The sequence below is a fragment of the Sus scrofa genome, chromosome 1, assembly GCF_000003025.6.
Source record: "Sus scrofa isolate TJ Tabasco breed Duroc chromosome 1, Sscrofa11.1, whole genome shotgun sequence".
Taxonomy (NCBI): domain Eukaryota; kingdom Metazoa; phylum Chordata; class Mammalia; order Artiodactyla; family Suidae; genus Sus; species Sus scrofa.
The window spans coordinates 39,410,201-39,434,705 of record NC_010443.5 but is presented as its reverse complement, the minus strand read 5'-3'; the positions used below and the strand labels follow the sequence as shown (position 1 = coordinate 39,434,705).

Below are 24,505 nucleotides of genomic sequence, written 5' to 3'. Positions count from 1 at the left end.
TCTCAAAAACCTGGCAGTAAATAAAACATGCATTTTTTTTGTATTAGTACCATAATTAATACTTATGTAGCTCTAAATCAAAAGGAAAATATAAACATGTTTATATCATGCATAGAAATGAGCTTTGATCATTAACAAAGCTTAGAGAAGCTAAAAGAACATTTCTAAACTCAAATACATGATATTATGCCTAAGATAATTTTCCATTAATGGCAATCTATTAGGTACTTCATTGAATTGAGAAATACCAACAAAGAAATAAGAATTTATCCCTAATCATTTTGTCAAAGTTACTATTGATGCAAATACCATGGTATACTACAGTTATCGATCAATATTCAAAATCCAAGGATAAAAGCCTTAAAAGGAAGTTATGATATTGCAAAATCAATAGTTAATAAAATTATTGGGGGCTTCAGTTCATTAAGGACACAATACCTTTCACTGTTGGACAAATTATGTCACCTTCTTTTTTGATCAAGTGATTAATCACTAGGAAAATTAAGTCTAATGTGTTTAAGAAATTGAAAAGATCACTTATTCTGCAAAATGGGAAACAAAAACACAAACATCTCAAAAGGGGTTATGATTTGGACAAATTAACATTTACAAATGAGGCTCATAGATAAATTTTAATAAGAAAAGACAAAGTTGACTATGCATATTATTTTATTTTATTTTTTTGTCTTTTTGCCTTTTCTAGGGCCACACCTGCGGCATATGGAGGTTCCCAGGCTAGGAGTCCAATCGGAGCTGCAGCCACCAGCCTGCGCCACAGCTACAGCAACTTGGGATCCAAGCCACGTCTGCAACCTAAACCACAGCTCATGGCAACGCCGGATACTCAACCCACTGAGCAAGGCAAGGAATCGAACCTGCAATCTCATGGTTCCTAGTCGGATTCCTTAACCACTGAGCCACAACGAGAACTCCAACTATGCATATTATTTTAACTCAACAAAAAAATCATAGCAAGAAACAATTGGTAAGCCAGCCTCAAAAATTAGCATTAGCATTGTCTATAGCAGAAGCTTAATTGAGTAAGCTGTTGAAATATGCTTTTTGTTTTTTTAAGTTTATTCAACATACTTGCTTTAACTTGTTTTTCACTTGGAGCTGTTAAAGACAAGAAATAATAAGGTCTAAATCAATTACAAGTCTACATATGTCTTTTTAAAATAGTTTTAAAGTTATTTTCATTTTTTAAAAGACTATATTATAACCTTGGAAACCAAAGGAAAAAGTAGGTCTGAGAAAGAAAATACACTCCTGTGCCATTTTCTTTGATATACTTGAAATACGTGCCATGAAACATAGGTTTCTTTTCTGATATTCATATATGTTTTTCTAACACAGAATGTTCATTCATGATTTATTCATATTATTTTCCATTTTAAATTATCTAAGAATATGATTAGTTTTATATATAAATCAATGTAGTTTCCTTAAAGTCTAAAGAATGGTATGAAAAGAAGGAAGTGAATCAATAAATTACTGCACTGTAATCATACCCTGAAGTGAACAGATAATGATTTTAAGAAATTTAAATAATGGTATTTAGTTAAGTTTAATTTATAAGATAATGTTGAGCTATTAAAACTCCTCAAATTGATTATACTCATTGTCATTCTTTGTCTCTCCATGTTTATATGCTTCTCTGATGTACGCTCTATTTCAGTTTTCCGCATATGCACCTAAGCGAGAACACGTGTTAGGGCCCAATTTTGGGAATGTTATTCCCATACACATAATCTGTTCTCTTAAGGAAGACAAAAACATTTATTCCTTCTCAAAGGATAACTAATATCAAAGTTAACCTGATGTGGTGGAAAGTGCGATTATTTCATATTGTAAATTATTTAAAAGTCATTCATATTTAAATTTTTTAAAAACAAGTGATTACCCTATTAGATATATTTCTTTTCATCTAATCAAATACTATCAAGTGCCCAAAATATTCCTGATACTATGATAGGCACTTTGGGGATAAAGATATAAAAAAAATATTCTTTATCTTCTAATTTCTGACTATTTAAAGTAGAAAAAAAAGGTAATATGATTGTAACAATATATTAAGTGCTTTCATAAAGGAAAGACAATGATGCTATTAGAACTAGTTGGAGAGACACGTAAATGGATTTGGGCCTTCTGAGAAAGTTTTACAAACCTGGAAGAAGAATAAAAAAATATAGCTTCAAACCTGTGGTTTACTGTGGTCTGTGACAGGTGGGAACATAGTTGAGCTATAATTGCATGGTTATTTATATAATATTATAATTTCTATTTTATTGTATTTCCAGTGTAAATGCTATTTCCATTTAAATATAATAAGATGGGAGGAGCAACTAATGGATATTATATGAAGCTATGACTACACATGCGCATACACATACACACACATATACACATGACCACACACACAATCGGTAAAGTTAATTGAGCAGAAGTTTGGTGAAGTTTTAAAATGAGGTCAATAAAATAACGTTTTCAGAAATTTGCATTTATTTCACTAAACAACAAAAAGGGCAAGTTAAATGCCAGAAGCCTTCGAGAAAATCATTTGGTATCTACACCTTCTGCATTCTTAGTTTTTGTTTGTTTGCACGTGTGTTTTTCTAGCTGTCTAATTCTCAATTCAGTTTTTTTCATCATTCAAATGTAAATATATCAAGGACAAAACCTCTACTCTCACTTCAACTCCCCCGGGTCCTCAAGATGTGTCATTAAATAACATTTTGAATAGAGAGGGAATATTTGCTGGAATTGAATATTTCATACTTTAAAAACAAAGCAATAGTAGATGCATTTACAAGGAGTTTGGTCTTTGTTTTGATTTTTGTATTCTATACTAAACTGTAAAGCATCCCTTCTCAAACACTGCTTTTGACAAATTCACTGGGGATTTTAAGAAGTTGTGGATTCTGATTCAGCAGATCTGGGATGAGACCAGAGACTCTGTATTTCTAACAACCTCCCGGTGATCCTAATGTTGCTGGTTCACAGAACACACAATGAGTGGCAAGAGTGTAACATAGTACTTGGCTTCCATTCACTAAAATGACATTAGTGTTAACTCTTTGTCAGGAACTTGGAAAAAAGACATCTCATGAGATGGAAAGACTTCCTGCCCTTTCCTGTCATGGCCCTTACACCTTGTCTGAGGCTGCATAATAATAAACATTGGACATAAGGCAGAAAGACCCCAGCAAGCCCAGTCTGACTCACCTGAATGTTCCTTCTTTGGTGACTTTGCTGTATCAAACAAGAAAAGAAAAAAATCAACATTCCATGACTTTTGATGTCATTTCAATATTCAATTGCAAGTTAATACCTTAAAATGAAGAGGATAGAGGAACTTAAAAACGGTTACCTGGTTCCACATGTTTTTCTTTCATTTCCTGTTCTGAAACATATTATATTTGTTGTTGTTATTATTATTATTACTATTATTATAATTATTCCATTGTATGTATCACAACTTATTTATTTATTTATTTTGCCTTTTTGTCTTTTTAGGGCCACACCCGTGCATGGCTATGGAGGTTCCCAGGCTAGGGGCTGAATCAGAGCTATAGCTGCCAGCCTAGGCAACAGTGTAATATGTTACACTCTTGCCACTTATTGTGTGTTCTGTGAACCAGCAACTGGGGATCCGAGCCACATCTGTGACCTATGCCACAGTTCACAGCAACACCGGATCTTAACCCACTGAGCAAGGCCAGGGATCGAACCCGCATCCTCATGGATGTCAGTGGGGTTCATTAACCACTGAGTCACAATGGGAACTCCAAAACTTATTTATTTTAATACAAAGAAATATTTATATGCTAATACTGTATTGTACCAGATAATAGTAGATGCCATGAAAAGACTAATATTTTATATTTAAAACAGGTTTTTTCATTTCCTCACAGATTTCCCTTATATAACAGCAATAAAAATATTCTGAATATTAGAGAAATTAAAATTTTTCATGGATAATAAACAAGAAAAACAAAGTAGGTATAAATGATAAAAAATTAAATTTACTTTCTTACTAGATCAATATGAATAAATTGGGGATAAAATGTAACATGAAGGATAATTATTGCAGTTGTTTTAAAAATAATTCACAGATAAGGATGAACAGATATTTCTCTTGACTTCCTCTTCTAAGGTGAAACTTTCTTATTTTTAAAGGTATTTGTTTAGCTAGACAAAGGCTTTGTTGAGGCAGATTTAAGACACTAAAAATAGACTAAGAATTTTCAGGGGGAAGCAAAACATACTTCCCCTGTTTTTAGGACAAATGTTCCTTACAGAGTGCTTTTCAGATAATGTTTCTTTTTAAGAACCCACTTTTGCCAACATTATGTGAGACAAAGCATTATTGTGGCCTCAAAATTAAGCATGCATTTATAGGATACTAAGCCTAATTTTATATGAAGTTCTATTATTTACATTTCTATTCTTCTTTATTTTGCCTTGACAAGCTTGTCAAATTAATTTAAATGAAGACTTTCAAGAAATGCTTTAACATAGACACATTATTATCTGATTTTTTTAAAAAATAATGAGATTTCTTCAAGTTTCGCATAATGAATATATTTTGGAGACTAGAAGATGTTTATATGCTGAAAGAACCCTAAGAACCATATTTTGGAAACATAAAGTGTCATTGAATTTTCTTTGGTCATCTCATCAACCTCTCAAGTGCACAGTTTTACCACGCTTGTACTTGTGAAGGTATAATGAGTAATTTTTTCACTCTCAAGATAGAAGGCAAGTATGAAAACAAATAAAATGAATGACTTGACGAAGTGCTTTACAATTTAAAAGGAAGAAGTATAGATGACTTAGTTAAAGTTAAACACAGTTAAGAATATTACCACAGGAGTTACCATCGTGGCACAGTGGTTAACGAATCCGACTAGGAACCATAAGGTTGCGGGTTCGATCCCTGGCCTTGCTCAGTGGGTTAAAGATCCGGCGTTGCCATGAGCTGTGGTGTAGGTTGCAGACGCGGCTCGGATTCCGCATTGCTGTGGCTCTGGTGTAGGCCAGCGGCTACAGCTCTGATTAGACCCCTAGCCTGGGAACCTCCATATGCCGGGGGCGTGGCCCTAGAAAAGGCAAAAAAAGACAAAAAAAAAAAAAAAGAATATTACCACAAATTATCTGGAAAACCTGGAGTAATTACATGCATTGTTTAATTTACCATTGAGCAGAAGCACCAATCATAAAAACATTTCTAAAAATTTTTTGAATGATGGCAGTCAAAAAAAACATTGGAAGTCAATGTGAGTATGTATTAAAATTGAGTAATAGCTATATGTGAGATTTCAAAGTTAAAATAAGGGCCTTCCAATCATACCAGAAAGTCATTATATAAGCACAAAATCTGTACTAATTTGGAACAATATACTAAATAGTCTGTCAAGAGCATTTATTAAATGGGATAATTCAGGATATAATTATTAAATTGTCTTAATATAAATTAATTTGCCCTTTAATTCTAAAGGACTGCCAAATCATACTTATAATTAAAAAAATTTTTTTTTGTTTTTATTTTCAAAAAAATTATAGATCATGAGAATTTGCAAAAATTTACTCAGGAAGTTTCCATATACTCTTCCCCCATTTCCCTGACCATGATTTGTTTTAAACTGAAAAAAAGAAAAAAAGAAAAACAACTTTTAAGCTGTGGTAACTAAGAAGAATCAAAATAAAAATACAAGTTAGAGATGTATAAATGACTAAACAATCTTAAAATTAAAAAAACTAAATCCAACAAATTAAAAAATATAACAATAACAATAATAAAAAACAAGTCTATATATATATATACACTAGAGCAAACATGTTAACTTGTAAAGAATTAGTAGTTGTTTAGAGGAACACTTTTTTCCTTGGCCCTATGACTGCCCAAGTGACAAGCCAAAGAACTTCCTAAGGAGGAAGCAGTCAGAATGAAAATGAATGCCTGGGAAGGCATGTTTATTTATTAAATATATCAATACTCTGAAGATTGTCAAAGAGCTGCAGAGTATCTGTGGGAACTTTTAAATCATACAGACTGTAATAAAGTGGGGACCTTAGGATATATATATATATATATATATATATATATATATATATATTATTTATTTATTATTTTTTTTTAAATACCATTTTTCAAATCTCCAGTTGTCCTTCTGTTTCCCTGCTGGTGCAATAGCTTACACAGCAGATTCTGTATTGGTGTGCCAGAAGTACCCATCAACAGCTGTGCACACACATAAATCTGGGACTGAACGATCACATATTTCTATATAGACAGATTGCTCCCCCTGGCTGAGTTGTGGTATAATTTCAAGATTCTCTCCACAGGACTTTTTAGAGCACCTTTATGACATAGAACATCTCAATGTCCTAACCTTTGCAGAACCAAAATATACACACATCTTTTTAAATTAGTATATATGTTAAAACACATTTCAATATCACTAGGATTTTTTAAAGCTCTGCATACCTGGAAATGGGATGATTTTTAATAGCTAACCGAATAGGTTTAAGTTGGCACTTTTTGTTTCTGTTTGTTCAACATATCCCATTTCTTCAGAGAAGAGTATCTATTTGCAAAAGACACAACCTCAAAGCAGCGAGCTTTATTGAATTGTTAACAAACAAGCTTTAATCATATGTGTTAAAGCAACGGTGGATGCTGCCTAACATGTGGCTCCCAACCAATGCAATTTCACAGAGCTCATGGTGTTTACAGGGAAAAAGAACCATACTGTAGAAAAAATGTCATATATCATGTGAACATGGTAAAGTATTTATGGATTACAAGAAGAAAGAAGACATAAAAGAGATTGTAAAACTAACTTGAAAAAGAACTTCTGTTTTATGTTCTAACTACAGAACCAACCAGATTACAGGGACTAAGTTTACACCAACATAATAAGAGTTTTGGTTAATGGAATGCAGTTATATTTTGTGGTTATGAGACTTTAGATAATATTATCATATGACTGCATGAATTTGAAAAAGGACTCTAAGAAAGATTCATGCTCTCTAGTCCCCTCCCAAGATTGTATATTCTTTCATTCTGATAAAAAAAAAATGAGCTCACATGCATAAAACATAGAAAAGGGAGATTCAAAACCACAAGTCTATCAGCAGGCCAACAGTAGTAGTAGAGCAAAAAAAAAAAAAAAAAAAAAAAAAATATATATATATATATATATACTTTGCATGCATTTCCTTACTTTTCCCCTTGGGTAGTTCTGTTGAAAGAAACAGAAGCAGAAAACCATTGCTCGTGAAACTTTTAAAGATTAAAATTTACTCCCCACAACACATTGATTAAACTGTAATTTTTCCAACCCCTTGCCTCATTCTCTCCCCTTAAATTTCACAGCAAGTTTTGCTCTTAGGAGTTGATGATTATCATGGATGTTTCCATAAGTTGATTGTGAAACATCATTTGACAATGAACCTAGGATTATACTGTTGAACCATTTTAAACGATTTATATCTTGCACATGAAACATAAACAGCTGCACACATAAACACATATGAACAAATACAGAAGACACAGGTATACCTGCCTCACGACTTATGATTCTATTTGAGACTTAAAGGAATCATTTGGTTCCATTTATGCTGGTATATCTGATATTAATTAAATTTATCCTTTCTAGCTAAATTAATACTTGATATTGAACATTGTTCAATTTCTTGTCAAGCAAAGATTTCTTGGAAAATAATTACTGTGAAAGGTGAACATATGAGGTATTTATTTTTTTATTACTGCCCCATATTTCACATAACATTATTGTCAAGAAAGATTGATGCTCTCTCTTTCTCTCTTTCTCAATATTTTTCTCTCTCCCATTAGCTCATATATAATTTTTTTCTTTTACATGAATCCTTTAAAAAGGAATGCTGGCTGGGGTTCATTAAGTGTAAGACAGAAAAAGGAAATACGCCAAATACCTTCTGTAGGTGTTTTTGTTTTCTTTAAATCTGAAAACACAAATACAAGTTATTGATAAAGCAAATAAGAAACTCACAACTGATAAGCTCACAACAAAATGTCCATACAGTCTGAAATCATTTTCAAGAAAATGGATTTAACAATACGATACATTTCTATAATATGGAGTTAAAGAGAAGTTACTCTGTTTTTGAGAGGAGGAGTATTAGATTGAAGAGGGAAGTGAGAAATTTTTGATCTATAAATATATGATAATATAAAGGAAAATATCCATATTTAATTTGCATGGAAACTACACTGTGTCTATCAAAGCTAATGACCTTTTAGTAAAAAGTCAGACTGAGCAGCTATACTGTCTCTTTCAGTAAAGATGAGTTGGAATCCATGAATTTAGTTGGTAATTTCCTCATTTGTTCAATCTATAGCAATCCAGATGAAATGCTTTGCAATCTCCTTGAATAATCAATGTATATCAATATGAACATGAAATTAACCTATTGTAATAAAAAAAAAACAGGTAATGTTGGCTCATGGGTTAATGATTTCTTTCACCTTGCTGATTTTAGGAGGGAGGCATCTTAACTTTAATTTTTTCTTAGAATATTTTATTCTGGGGTTCCTCCTGTGGCATAGCAGGTTAAGCAGCCAGCATTGGCTCTGGAGTGGCAGAGGTTCCATCCAGCAGGTGCCATGGGTTAAGGCTCTGGTATTGATTCAGCTGTGGCATAGGTTGTGGCTGCAGCTTGGATTCAATCCCTGGCCAGGTGTAGCCAAAAGAAAAAAAAGAATATTTTATTCTGTATATTGCTTCCTTTCTTTCACCTCTTTTGTAACTTAGTTTTGAAGTTCTCTGAATATCACTGAAATTAGGATCATAATAATGAACTATGAACTGATATTTGCAAAAGATAAATAAACTGGGCTAACAATTATATGGCTAGAACATAGAACAATAGACATTTACTAACAATTTGGAAGTTACTGGATTTGTGTGCCATATAGTGATGTGGATGGATCATGATTATATTTTCATGAGGTAACAGCCCTAAAATGTTGGAAAGTGACAATGAGTAGGAGATTGTTCACAAAAGGCAGTTAGATGGTCAAATGAATTGTTTTATGAGAAAATGATAATGAACAATAGTAACAGTGTGGTAAAAGTTAACAACCTACTTCCACAGACGTACAAGATGAAAACACAATTTAGGAAAGCAACTTGAGAAAAAATCTAGAAAATCATTAAAATGAGTGTGCATCATTTTTGATGTAAGCATGCTCATTTTAATTCCATTTCTAGATTTCCAAGGAGAAAAAAAATGCAAAACTGTCTTAGAAAATATTATGGGAAGATGCTTTGTTTATGACATGGTTTTATACCACTACATAATGGGAATATTAATCAGTACCTCCCATACAGTAGGGAAACTCTTAGGGATTCATAGTATATCCATATAATAGAAAATATAGTCGTTAAAATGATGTTTTGCAACCTCTCTTTTTGAATTTCTATTTTTTTCTGTAATAGGGTTGTTTCATGTATAAGAGAAAAACAAACCTTATTTAAAATAATATGCCTTAAACATTTATTATTCAATTGACATTTATTAAGCACTATTATGTCTAGCATGACTTAATAAAGAGAACTTTGGATACCTGCTACCTCACCTCCTCAAAACCAGTTTTTTTCTTGCTATTCAGTTTCTCACCAGAAACTACAACCAAGAAGGCCAAATCTGTGATACAGAACAAATAAACTTTGCAAGCAATTTCTCATTTGTTTCCTTCATTAGTGATTATCCTAACTGTTTAAGCAGATAATTCAAATATTAGAAAATATAAAACAATTTCATATAAGAATGTGATAAATGTCATCTTGCTAACATCTTACTTGCATGCCTAGCTACTTATTAATAATATGCAGTGGCCACTTCTATTTGAAGATTTAGATTCTTATACCACAATAGCTGAAAGTGTGCAGTGAATAGTTCAATGGCCAGCATGAGTTACCAATTAGTTTGGCTCCAATATACTAAGGATAGGATTTCTGCCTGTTCAAGTGATCATGTGATCCTCACTGAGCAATCTTTTGAGCCCATATTACAGTAAGATTATGGTGGGACATGTCATTCAGGAATATAACTGAAGACAAAGCTTGGGAAGAATGGTATAATAGGCAGAGGATAAAATGCGGCATGTTAGGACAAGATTATTTCCAAACCCTCTATTTTTCAACTAGATACTGGCATGAGGTAGGGATAAAAAGCTAATATAATATACGTAATTCTAGAATGCCTGTTATTTTTATTTTTGTTTTTTTGGGGTTTTTTTGGCACACAGAAGTTGTATGACCAGGGATCAACCCATGCCATAGCTGCAACCCCAGCCACAGCAGTGACAACACCAGATCTTTAACCTACTGCATTACCAGGGAACTCTATAGAATGCTGTTGTTTTTCATGTGTTTTTCTTTTTCCTAGTAATAAGAATTGATAATACATACATACATATGCGGCATATGGCATATGGAAGTTCCCAGGCTAGGGGTAGAAGCGGAGCTGTAGCCCCCGGCCTACGCCAGAGCCACAGCAACACAGGATCCAGCCGCATCTGTGACCTACACCACAGCTCATGGCAACGCCGGATCATTAACCCACTGAGCAAGGGCAGGGATCAAACCTGCAACCTCATGGTTCCTAGTCGGATTCTTAACCACTGTGCCACGATAGGAACTCCAATATATATATTTTTAAAAGAATTTATAATATATTGCATTAGGTATCAATTGGTCTGAAATAAAAGAATAAAAAATAACATGAAGTCTGGGGTCAGGTAAAGTATATCATTTATTGAGATAAAGAAAAACGTTTCATGAAGCAGAAATGTAAAAAATAACAAGTCAGAATCTAATCAAGTAGGTCTTTAAAAAGTTCAAAGAACAGGAGATGTAGTGAAACATACTTAAAATGTCATCATACTTTAATGTCTTTTGGTTAGGAGTCAATAGAGCAGCAGACTTACACAAGTAAATACCTGAGCAACCACAAAAATGATGCTTAGAATTGAAAGATAATATACTGACCCTAAAGAGCTATTAGTACCAACCAGCATAATACTCATGCTATTAAACTTCATTACGCCCTCTCAGCACTCTGCTGAAATGGCTTAAAAATATTATAAAGGCTTATTTGGTAAATATACTTCCCTAAAGGCTATCTGCCTAATAATCTAAACCATAGTCTTTCATTAAGAATACTGTGGCCCACAGCAGCTGTAATTTAAAAGCAGTTATGTGTTTGCAATCTGTTCAATTCATCACTCACTCATCTTTAGCAATATATCAGGTATGCCCTTTTATGTTCATAAATGATGCCAGAGGAAAATGAAATACAAATTAATATTGAAGGAAAAAATTAACTCTCTGATAGTCTAAAAAATCAGGTAATGAAGTATACTGTCTTTTGGATGGAACTTGTCCAGTTGACATCTTCATTCAATCACAATACCATGCATTTTGCTAGGTTTTTCAGCATGATTCCTCTTTAGATCTCAATGATGAAGCCCGAGCATTTAGAACTAATTTGCACATGTATTCAGCTCTCCTTGGTCTTGCCCTAGCTTTGGTAAATAATAAATCTCATCTGGCTAGTTCTTTTTTTCCTGTCTTTTTAGGGCCATTCCTGTGACAGATGGAGGTTCCCAGGCTAGGGGTTGCATTGGAGGTGTAGCTGCTGGCCGACACCACAGCCACAGCAATGCAGATCCGAGCTGTGTCTGTGACCTACACCACATCTCACAGCAATGCCGGATCCTTAACCCACTGAGCAAGGCCAGGGTTCGAACCTGCATCCTCATGGATACGAGTCAGATTTGTTTCGCTGAGCCACAACAGGAACTCCTCATCTGGCTAGTTATTAATGGAGCTACAGCCTTCAGAAGATTACTTTTGTTGAAAAACCTAAAGGCTTTCCAGCCCCTAGGATTTCATGAATGAAGCTGAGGTTAGATGAATGAGATCTGCCTAGATCTGCCAGTGCAACTTAAGTAGTAGCTAGTGAACATACACACTTAAGATGAAATGGCTAATAATTTACTATAATTTTTCAGAACTAAAAAGCTCACTGTAGTAGAACTCCCAATTTAAAAAAAAATCCTTCCTTACCTGCAATATAAAAAATTGAGTTCCTACTCATATTTCTTATGACTATAATATTTATCTTAAAGAGTCCCAGATATTACTAATTCATCCACAGAATAGATATTTGTTGAGCAGTGCACAAACTAAGGAAATGTGTTAGCCCCTGTAGGGGATAAAAGTGAATTAGACATGGTCCTTTTAGTCAAAAGTCTTAAAGTCAACTAGAGTAGAAGGAAAATGATGCAATTAATTATAAAGTACAAGGTGGCATGAAATAAGTAATAGTAAGAAGGTACACATAAACTCTGAAGGGAGATGATAAATGAAAGAGAAAAAATATTTAATTGGGAGGGTCAGACAGACATCCTAGAGGAAAGAGAATTTATCTTGAGCCCTAAAAACACTGAGTATTCATAGAAGGAAAAGGAAAGAGTAGGACTTATTATGGTAATGCAGGAACAATGGTAAGACAGTACATTGTACATATCAAGTTAGAATGGTTTAGTATGGATGAAATTTATAATACATATATAATACACAAAGGAAGAAAGTGGGTGGGCATATAGTGTACAGTTTCTACCACAGTGCCCTGGTGGCCTTGCACTATAGATACATGCCATTCAGGCAAAGGTTTGAACCACACCTAATTCTGAGTCTGGCAGGATGCCTTGGGATTCTTCCAGAGCATAAGGACTTACTATGAGGCCATCTTCCACATGCCTCTCTGTCTCTCCTGGGAGGCTGTCATGAGACAACTTCTCATCACCTCCTGGGTTCTCCTGCCTAGAATACCTTTGAAGATAGAGCTGTGGACCACAAAACCCTTCCACTGTTGCTAGAATCAAGTCTCAGCAGAGAAGTGTCTCTACCTTGTGTTGCATTATCTGGTCACCATTTTTGGAGTGTGGGACAAGCACTATGAAGAGCTGGCACCTTTATACTCCTGCCTTTTTTTTTTTTTTTTTTTTTTTTGGTTTTTTAGGGCTACACCTGAGGCATATGGAAGTTCCAGGGTCAAATTGGAGCTCCAGCTGCCAGCCTGCACCACAGCCACAGCAACATGGGATCCGAGCCATGGCTGCGACCTACACCACAGCTCATGGCAGTGCTGGATCCCCAACGCATTGAGTGGGGCCAGGGATTGACACTGAGTCCTCATGGATACTAGTCAGGTTCATTACCACTGAGCCATGACAGGAACTCCTAGATACTCCTGCTTTTATTACCATGAAAGTAATAAGTTGTCTCAATCTCAAAAGGGATCACCGCATTTTTACTGGTGGAATTTTTCAGGCCTTGGCTTTGATGTTGCCTTGATGTGTGCTTGACAGGAGACCAGGAAACAGTCTGTGGGGACTTAGAGTAAGGGTTAAGGCCTGCAGACTACGTTCTGTGGTCAGTGTGGAGCCACTGAATATTTTAAATAGGTAATGACATGAAGTGTTTCATGAAATCAGTTCAATATTTCAGGAGAAAATATTTAGAGAAAATGTCACAAGCAGAATAATTGTTTAGGTCAGAGATTCTCAAACTTTCTCATCTTAGGACTCTTTTAAAACTCTTAACAATTGTAAAGGACTCCAAATAGCTTTTATTCATGTAGTGTCTATCTATGACATTTGCAATTTTAAAAACTAAAGTTGAGAATATTTTTAAATATACATATATTTAAAAATTAAAAACCTGTTACATGTTAATATAACTATACTTTTTATGATGAATACATTTTCCTACCAAAAAAAAAAAATGATGAGATGAAGGACTTTGTTTCACACTTTTGTGAATCTTCCTAATGTCTGGCTAGTTGGACTCACGTATCTGCTTATGTACTCAATCTGTTGCAACATCACCATTATGTAACTTCTGGAAAACTCCAGTGTACACTCATGAGAGTGAAAAGGAAATGATAAATTCATATTTTTATAAAAATAGTTTTGATCTTGCAGAACCCTGAAAGGGTCTCAAAGACTTCCAGGAGTCCTTAACAACATCTTGAGAACATCAGATTTTCAAGATCATTGCCTTGGTAAGACCAATTTGAGGCCACAAATGACAATGTGATGTCCAAGTGGATGACCAGAGGCCATAAGTGAAGATTAGGTTTTCTAATTACTTTCAGGAAGGATTAAATAAAGAGGTTACAGCCAAATTAAAAATTCTGGAGGACTAAAGTTCAGGGTCAAAAGAAAAACAGCAAAGTTCACACCGGAATTTGAGTCCTGGTTTCTGCCAATGGAGCGGGATGATTTTATATGGAGAAATAAGAATAAATAAGCACATCTTTTAAATAGAGAACCTGATGGACAGTCAGAATGTATGTTAAAGTAGCAACTTCAGCAGAAAAAGTCTTGTCAAAGAAAGACCTCGATTGAACACTTATTCAAAAATGATATTCCAGGAGTTCCCCTTGTAGCTCAGAGGGTTACAAACCTGACTAGTATCCGTGAGGACACAGGCTCAATCCCTGGCCTCGCTCAGTGGGTTAAGGATCTGGTATTGCTGTGAGCTATGGTGCAGGTTGCAGACATGGCTCAGATCCTGTGTTGCTGTGGCTGTGGCGTAGGCCAGCAGCTGTAGCTCTGATTCAACCCCCAGCCTGGGAAACTTCCATATGTGGCAGACGCAGCCACAAAAAGCAAAAAATACATAAATAAATTTAAAAAATCTTATTCCATGTCGCAAATGAACCATATACAAAAGAGAAATGGATTCACAGACACAGACAACAGACTTGTGGTTGCCAAGGAGGAGGGTAGGTAGTGGGATGGACTGAGAGTTTGGAATTAGTAGATGCAAACTATTACATTAATAATGAATAAACAATAAGTTCCTACTGTTTAGCTCTGGGAACTACATCCAATGTCTTGTGATAGACCATGATGGAAGAAAATGTAAAAAGGGAATACGACTGGGTTCCTTTGCTGTATAGCAGAAATTGGTACAACATAGTAAATCAACCATACTTTTAATTTTTTAAAAAGTTATTCTGCTTAGGCTAAGATATGTTTGCTTTGACATCAAAACTGCTAATAACAGTAAACTTGATGGGCAAGGCTCAGTGGAACAAGATCTTCTTCCTAAGGTTTCTGAAAGAGATTCAGTGAGACATGCTGGAATAAAATCTTAACATGAACAGAAAATCTTCAGAGTTCACTAATGCAAGACACCCTTTTGTGGCCTGATGTCTGGTTATCAGAAGAAAGTTCACATGCACTTTTATTCCTGTATTTTAAAATTCATCAAGAAAACTTATTAAGAACGTTCTAATTAAATCCCTAAAACCCCTGATTCTCTTTTCCTCCAGGAAAGCTGTCAACCATTGGTATCTTTGATTATATCCAAAAAGGCTGAAAGTGAATAAAAAAAAATAAACTTTGAGTAAAGTAAAATGTTGAAAACGTAAATTGTATGCCACAATTTACATTTGTATTAGTGATTTGTATTAAACTACACTCACTGAAGAAAGATGTGCTTTCTGCCTCTGTGAAAAGATTTACACAATCTTTATTGAGCTCATAAAAAATAAGAAACAAGAGCCAAGATGCTTATGTCCATATACCTCCCTGCCCTGCTTAGGAGGAGGTGCACAAAGGAAATAAGAACTTTTGAAACGTAAAATCCAACAATTGCCTAGAATAGCTGGCATTAAGCCTGTTCTTCAACTATACATCAGTAGCAATGAAAATTGTATTGGATAGCTTTTTCCTTAAATATCATCATCTTAACAATTTAAAAGTGGTTTCTGACATGAGATGAGAGATAATCTGTGAAACTCTTTGGAAATAATAATTTAATAACAATGAAGATGATATTAATAAAAATACTAAAAAAAAATCAGGAACATATTTTTACATGTCTTGTCATGAGTGATGGACACTGGGTTACTTGAATCTCCACAGACAAAGCTCTGCTCAGGTTCCCCAAGCTCCTCTAAAAACTGCACATTGAATATGGACAATTTCTCAAAGAAGAAAAGTGAAAACAGACATATAATTTAGGAAAAACAAAATCAAGCATAGGAATGAAGAAAAAAAAAACACATATAAAGCTTTTATGTGAACTGTATTTAGACTACTGTTTCATACACCCAAAAGTCTTCTAATACTTTGGTTTGAATGCCAATGAATGGAAAAACAACTTCCTCTTACTCCTTTACCTAAATCAAATGGTAAACTGTTCTTTATTTGGAAGAAAGAAAGAAGGGTGGAGGAAAGAGAAACATTTGTCAAAAACTATGCTAAGAACTTACTACCTGTCTTTTCTTGTAAGGTTTCTGTATATATACCACAAAGTTGGTCATATAAATGTTATAATTTCCAAAATACACTGAAATATTTGCTACGTGTATATGGAGAATCAATACTGATTTCTATGTCTTGATAATAAAACATTATTGGTATGTATTAGTTGACTTTATTACAGTACTCTTTTTTTCTCTCTAAATAAGTAATAACCAACTAAAATATTTTCTCCCTCTCAGATCTGTTGACACTTAGAGTCTTGTTTAACAGAAGCAGAATGTAACTCCTAAGCTATTATGATTATTTAAAATTCTGATGATACTAAATATAAAATATAACACTTGCTTTCTTATTTTTTCTCAGATAATATGAACACTAATTAGAATAAAACTGTCATTTTCAAAGTCAAAAGTGATTGCTTATATCTACATGCTATTTTTTACAGAGAAAACAAGCTCAATTTAATTAACAGTGGTGATATCTAGAGACTCTAAGTGTAGTCAGGATGTGTGTTAGAAACACCTCTAAAAAGAATCACAGTGATCTAGAGTGTCTTAACATGCCTCTCAGCTTGAATAAACTTTAGTCTGGTTTCTTCTCCACTAGAGGCCCCGCACTCCCCATTTTATCAGAGCATTTACTTCAGAAAATCTGCAATTATAAATTTCTTTTCTATCCCTTTGAAACATAAATCTTCTATAACCAGAAATATCTTTCTCAAGACCTGTAAGACATCACTTTGAAATGTAATCATCAAAGGCGTTAGAAGTCTTATATCCCAATCTCTGTGAAAGGTAGGAGCCTATTTTCCTCAGCAACAATTAGCAAATACAGATGGCCTCATCACATTGATCAGCTCCCACCCTAGCCCCACAAACATCCTCCAGTTCTTTTCTACTAGCTTACCCCAGAACTTAAAAGCTCTCATTTTCGTTTCAGTGGAATTGAGAATGCAATTTCTCCTATTGTAATAGACTTGATCACTACTACAACAGTCTTGAACAAAGTCTTCATTGCCTATTGAATTCCACCAGGTATTTTTTTTTTTTTTTTTTTTTTTTTTTTTGTGACTGTGGCTAACAAATGTGTTCACATTGTGACACCCTGACAAAGAGAGATGGTGTGCAACAAATGGACTATGACTTTTTTTTTTTTTGGCTGCACCCACAGGATGTGAAAGTTCCTGGGTCAAACCCACACCATAGAAGTGACCTGAACCACTGCAGTGACAATGCCAGATCCTTAAGCCACTATGCCACAAGAGAATTCCAAGATTGACTACAACTTATTTGCAACTTAGTAGAACAAAGTAACCTCAGCTGTTTGTCAGTGTCAGAGATATAAGTAGTGAACATAATAAAAATGGGTTGGTATTTTGCACATTTTTGAAATTTGATAAAACTCTTGAGTAGGAGGCTTGAGATTTTGAAAGGTTGCATTTTATCCCCTATATATTGAGAAAGACTAGATTAAAATTACTTTTTAAAGAAGTAGTTCACCTTTTGGATGAGGGGATGTAGGAAAAAACACAGTCATGCAAAATGGATGCACATAATAGAGCCAAAGTAGAAACACACAAGCTGACAGTCAAAACCCAACTCTGAATATTTGTAAATTGTTCACACAAGACATTGTGGAACTTTGGATAAAACATACCTTCTTTCTTTTCATCTTTTTTAGTTGCTGCTGAAATAAGGGAAGAAAAATAATGTTAAAACAATTCCTTAGAAAACCGGAAATATGAAAATGTAGTGCATGTATCCATAAATTTAGACATCATCTATCTATGTACAAATTAATTCATCCAAATCTGAAATAAGAGACTAAACTGAAAACATTATTTCACATGAAGTTTTTTTTTTAATTTGGCAAAAAAGAGCAATAAAGCAAAAAAAGAGAATAAAAATATTACAAAGATAATACCTACTCTATAGGACAGGGAACTGTATCAAGTCTCTTGGGATAAACCATGATGGAAGATACTATAAGAAGGGGAATATATATATATATATATATATATATAGACACACACATACACATATATATCACTTTGCAGTACTGCAGAAATTGGCACAACACTATAAATCAACTTTGATAAAAATGTAAAAAAAACTTACATAGGTAAGAAATCAATAAGTGTGTGTTTAGCATAAGTTCATTTTAGGTTTGAAATTGTTACATCTGAGCAAAGCACAATCACTTCTAGAATAACAGGATTACATCTATTCAAAAAATAAAAGGAGGTGATATTTAATAAATTATTTGTGCCTGGTTACTGAAGAATTATATACCAGTTTATTGTACTTCACAATAACATACATAAAATGTCTCATTTCAGAGTTAATGAAAATTCCACCTTCCTTTTAGCAAATGTATGCCATCATTTATACAGAGAAACGGCACAGTACACTTCAATTACCTTTGAATTCTGACTTCCTCTGTGGCATCATTCATCTAATCCTAAATCACGAGTCTAAACCAGGATCCAAGTTGTCATTTATGTGTATAACTGGAAGCATTTGAGGGAGGTATTCAGGCAGAGGCAAACCTACGATGTCTTAGGCCACTTTAACTGAACAGAAATTGTGCACATCCCCTTAAGGTAACTCCTCCTGGGTGGATTGGAATTTGGGGAACCACTTACAACCAATATCCTGGACTACACTGGGTCTATACTCTGTGCTACAATTGCCAAAATATTCATGTATATCCTCTCAGCTGGTCTTCATAACAACCATTGAAGAAAGGCAGCCCAGAGCAAGAAACTAAGCCTTAATGACATCAGCTGATTTGCACATGCTTGCACACGGAGCAAGTAGCAGATTTGGGTACCAAAATCATTAACAAAAGACTGAAAGGGAATATATTTAAATTCATTATTTTAATGCACCACAGGTCATTTTTATGTTTCCTAAATGTTATTAATATGTCACTATTTTTGTAGTAAAAAAGAAAATTTATAAGCAAATCAATTCTACCTTGTCACATTTGTTTCTTTTTAATGGAGTTTTAATTAATTGTATACAAAATGTATAGAGGATCTATGCCTATAATGTTTTTAAGTTAAGAAATTCTCCTATTCCAGTAATATGATGAGGAGAGTAATAAAGATAACTAAAATGAATTAAAGGATATGGACATTGCCCGATAGATTTCAAAGCCACCAGTCATTATTTCAGCAGACCCTTTGGTTCTGACTCAGGAGACTTATTTATAGTTAGTTCTTTGATTTATGAATAAGAACTTCCTTCAAGAAACTTCATAATTTGCAAAATCACCCATCAACTATACATTTGGCTCTGGAATTCGCTTGAAATTTGCATTATGCCTGGACTGTGTACAATAAGGAGAAGAAGTGAAATGGTGTTGGTGCCTTTAAATATTGCAAAAGAGGATTTTGCTGTGTTTTTCTCCTATAATTATCTTCACGATATCTCCCATAATTTAGGTCCTACCCCCTCTCAAGTTGGACTAAATGGTGAGTGTAGAGGGCTCTTTCAAGAAAAACAAAATCATAAATTTAAAATTGCTGCATAGCACAGAGAACTATACTCAATATCTTATAATAACCTATAATGGAAAAGAATTTGAAAAATATATGTATTTAACTTAACCATTTTGCTGTACACTTGAAACTAATACAACATTGGAAAATAATTATATACTTATATTTAAAAAACTTGCTGAGGTCATTCCCAGGGTCCTGGGAAAATCTCTGGCAAGGGAATGGCCCTGATGCCTAAGCTCCATCAGCTTAGCTATAAACTCACTCTTTCAGAGGGTAACCAATGCCACAAAGAGGACTGAGAATGTGAATGCATTTTAAAAAACCATCATCTCTTATGAATTCTACAGAGAAGAAATCCTTGAAACTTAAAGCTGTCAAAGAATTGGCAAAATCTTTTGCAACATTGAATTTTTTTATTTCTAAATAATCCAGGAAGAACAATGTTATTTGTATGTGGGTGTGCAGGTATGCGGGTATGTACACATTTTTCTCTTTCCCATTCTAATATTCTTTGTAAGTTCAGCCCTCAAATCTACAGTAAAAGGGAGAAGACCTGATCCATGAAATCTGACCTGTTTCTTCATAACTGATACTGGCTTTGCTTTTTAACATGTGTCCCTTGAAGGTGGGTGGCTTTTATTCATTGCCATTTACTGCCATCTGGAAAGCCATGTGATCTGTCAAGTTGGAACCCATACCCAGAAGTTAATCAAAACTAGAGTTTTTAGATCCAACTGTTTCCAGAATGGTTTCATAATTTTTGTTCATGTATCCCACTGCAGGCCCTCAATTCAGCTCACCTGACTTATTTAAGTTGGATTAAATAATTTACTGAGTTGGCATGATTCTTAATTACTGGGCCCTTGTTTTTACATTATGATACTGTAATGAACCCTAAGGTCTCCATCAAAAAACTATTAGAACTAATAAATGAATTCAGTAAAGTTGCAGGACATAAGATTAAATATACAGACATTTGTTGATTTTCTATATATTAATAATGAACCATCAGAAAGACAAAGCAAGGAAACATCATGTTTAAAATCACATCAAAAAGGATAAAATACCTAGGAATAAGCTTAATCATTGAACTGAAGACCTATACTCTGAAAATTCTAAAACACTGATGAAGGAATTTGAAAATGATACAAAGAAATGGAAAGACGGCCTATTTTTTTTCTTGAATTGGAAGAATTGATATGTTAAAATGTCCATGCTACTGTAAGCAATCTACAGATCTGATGCATTTCCTAGCAAAATACTGATGACATTTTTCACAGAACTCAAACAAATAATCCTAAAATCTATATGGAACCCCAAAAAAACCCAAATTGCCAAAGCAATTTTGAGACTCAATGGCTAATATTATAGTTACTTCATTTTCTTTCTATCATTTATTTTTCTATAACACATGGAAGATTTTTAACACTTGCTTTAGGAGCCCAAAATGAAAAAAAAAAAATCAGAAATACCCTAACACAGATGCACACAGACTCATCTTTTTTATGAGAAATAAAAGATTATTGTTTAAGCCACCCATGATATTTTATTATAGCAGCCCAAACTAAGATAGCATGTGAATCTATAATTATCTCAGTAGCTGACAGGAAATAGAGATACCATTTTCTCTATGTACTGCTTGCCTTTCCAAATGTACACCCACCCACCAGAGCCCACAAGCACATTTATGTACTCCTGGATTTATGCAGAGAGTAAGATCCAATACCCTGGAACTTCATGAGAAAAAAAAAATGGCAGCATCACATCAGAGTATCAATATCTTGAGATGGGAATTTAGGAAATCTTTGATGTAGACCCAGTGAGTTCCATTATGGTTCCTGTTTTCTCTGAGACATTTCATTCTCAATAGATGTCTACCCAGCTGTTGCACCTAACTGATTAAAAAATAATTCCTTATTTCTCTCCTTCCTTTCCCATTCCAGTCTATATTCCATTTCTGCAGCACAATTTATTATGTAATATCTATTAACTAGACTGATCTTCCACATAGGTTCTAACTGGCTACAGAAAAGTCATTGCCAGGACGACCCTCCATCTGCTCAACACAAACCTGCCCCAAAGTGAATCCTCTTCTTTTCCCTTAAGCTAAGTCCTTGCCCTGGGACTTATCACTACGTCAATTATAATCGGCCTATTCATCAACACTCAAAAGCTCAGTACCATTTTTATTCTTTTCTTTGTTTAATTCTCTATAGTTTATCAAATATTACGTCTTCAAAATGTTCACCTTATTTGAATATTTCCTGAAGTCATTGGCATCATCCTAGTTGAGGCTACTCTCTCATGTCTTGATAATGACAACAACTTTTCATAATTATCACTAACTTCACATTTACTTAAGTCATCCATTTACTAGCATGCTTTTTATTCTCCAAGTTTACTTTTTAATCATGCTATAAACCCAAGTCAAGTCACCCCTCATCCATGAGGAATCCATCTTACTGAAAAATCACTTCGTTGTCTTAATTCTTTGGCATTTATTATATCTACAATTAAACTGAGTACTATAAGATATTCGACTTGTGTTATTACTTGAATTTCTCATCTCCAAATTGTAAACTCCTACAGTGTACATTTATTTCATAGTCTTCCTAGTGCCTCAAAACTCTCTGTTAAAAGAATTCAAATGTATTTCCAAAAAGCATGCTAAATCATAATTATAATTAAATATGTACACATATACACAATTTACACAAAACTAGGTTTTAAACATTTCCTTTGCTATAAAAGTAAAATAAAAGAAGTGAATGGATATGCTCTTACCTTTTATCATGCTACAAACATCATTGTCAATTTTATCAATCAAAAATATTAGTCTCTGCTATAGCAATATTGCCACTGTGTTTAAGCTATCTCCACAGAGGACTTGCAAATATTAATTACTTCTACACATAATGTAATTATGCAGCTGTGACGTTATAAAACCTGTCTGAAAGATCTACTGAGTATGGGTACAACATGAGTGACATTTACCCCTGTTTAGTGTGTCCCAGGTTTGATGTGTCATTACAATTTAGTGAAGCTTTATATACAGCTCCTAACTCTTGCCTTGTACACTGCTTAATCAACACTTTCATCTAATCCCCATAAAAGGATAGTTCTAATAAGCTTTTGAAACTCTACATTATTATTCGCTCAACAATAAATCCTTTATTGGAAAGAATAAGTTCCGAGGCTGCCTTAGCCCATGAACTTGGAATATAAAAGTGAAGAGCCCATGCCCAAAGCTCAACTTTGAAGCAGATTTCCAGATATCTCTTCAATTCTCTCCCCCAAACTCCTCTAAAATGAGGTTGAAATAACAACTAAATTCCTGCCTTGAGTCATAGTTCCACATCAACCATCATCCTCAGAAGCCTCAGTTAAAACAGACTGTGCTGGGCGATTGTGCTTTTATCTGAGAACATATATGTGCTAGCTGCAGTAATTCTTGAACTAGTAGCCATTCACTCAAGGAATTCATGCTGAGCTGCATTTTCATGAATAGAAAACACAAAAGTGGAACAGTATTTGCCCTGCTTTTCTACCTCCCACAATATTTCTTACATTCCTCAAGAGAACTCTTCTAAAGAAGAATGTTTTGTTGAACAACAAATGAAAACTAAAAGCTGGTATCATAGCTCTTAACTATGCTAGCATATATATCTTATAAACAACATTGTTGGGTCAAATGGCATCTAGTCAACTCATTTTACCAGTATTTACTAGGTTGATTCTGCATGTAGTTGGGTCCAGGATTAAACATAAAAGAAAATTTGGGATCAGATGCAATCATGTCATGTGCTGAGAAGTCTGCCACAAGGGCCTTCTGCCCGGAAACAAATGTACCACCACCTAAATGCATTTCTTTTATTGGTCAATGTTGTATAATGTAGCATAGCAGAGAAAACAAAGATTTTCTCAAATAAATATTTTAATTTTTCTTTCCCAAGAGTGTTCCATAAAGTTACCATAGATAACAAAGGCAGGACATTTGTGCATTTTTCTTATAGTTCATCAAATTCTCCTCATGATTTGAGGATAAAGGTCGCATAACTCATTATATTCTATTCTTTTGACTCGGGGACAGGTTTAAAAAATAACTTTATAGGAAATATTTTAAAGAAGTACTTTTTCCAAACTAATGACTTAAGGAATCAATTTATTTTCTGAAGATCTCTTAAAGAAAACCACTTTTCATGCCCCAAAGATATTAGTGAGTGATGAAACAAATTTTCTCAGATGGCTCATAAAAGCTAGGATGACTTTGTAGTCATACCTGATTTTTGCAGTCTTGGTATATAGATGAAGTAATGTTAATTTAATAGCGTTCTGATTGAATTTTCTGCTATGACACAAACTACAGGGTAAAACTGAAAATATTGAAAAATGTGCATATTTGTAAATTTATATCTATTTTATCTATCAATCATCATCATAATCTACCCACCTATCGATCAATCTATAGCTTCTTTTTGGAAATATAAGTAAAAGTGACAAACTTGGAGGGAAGATACTAATTCTTGTATCATTCAGTGTCTCCTCTGTAATTGTGGCATTACTCTTAGTCATGCTTTCTTCAATTACTAAATTGAAGTGTATATTTTCATGCACTAACAAAATGTTTTCTAAAATAACCCAGCAGATGGCGCTATTCTGCA

At 34.1% G+C, this 24,505-nt stretch overlaps 1 protein-coding gene across 2 annotated transcripts in view; it reads right to left on the bottom strand.

Annotated features, from left to right (window-relative positions):
• TRDN (triadin) overlaps window positions 1-24,505 on the bottom strand; it is a 386,702-nt gene that overhangs the window by 132,540 nt on the left and 229,657 nt on the right. For both annotated transcript variants that reach the window (XM_021088731.1, XM_021088725.1), the window contains exons 14-19: window positions 17,993-18,022; window positions 7,960-7,989; window positions 7,230-7,247; window positions 3,371-3,403; window positions 3,226-3,252; window positions 1,090-1,116 (exon numbers count right to left, since the gene is read on the bottom strand). In XM_021088731.1, coding sequence (XP_020944390.1) covers window positions 1,090-1,116; window positions 3,226-3,252; window positions 3,371-3,403; window positions 7,230-7,247; window positions 7,960-7,989; window positions 17,993-18,022 — 165 coding nt within the window. The remainder of the gene's footprint in view (window positions 1-1,089; window positions 1,117-3,225; window positions 3,253-3,370; window positions 3,404-7,229; window positions 7,248-7,959; window positions 7,990-17,992; window positions 18,023-24,505) is intronic.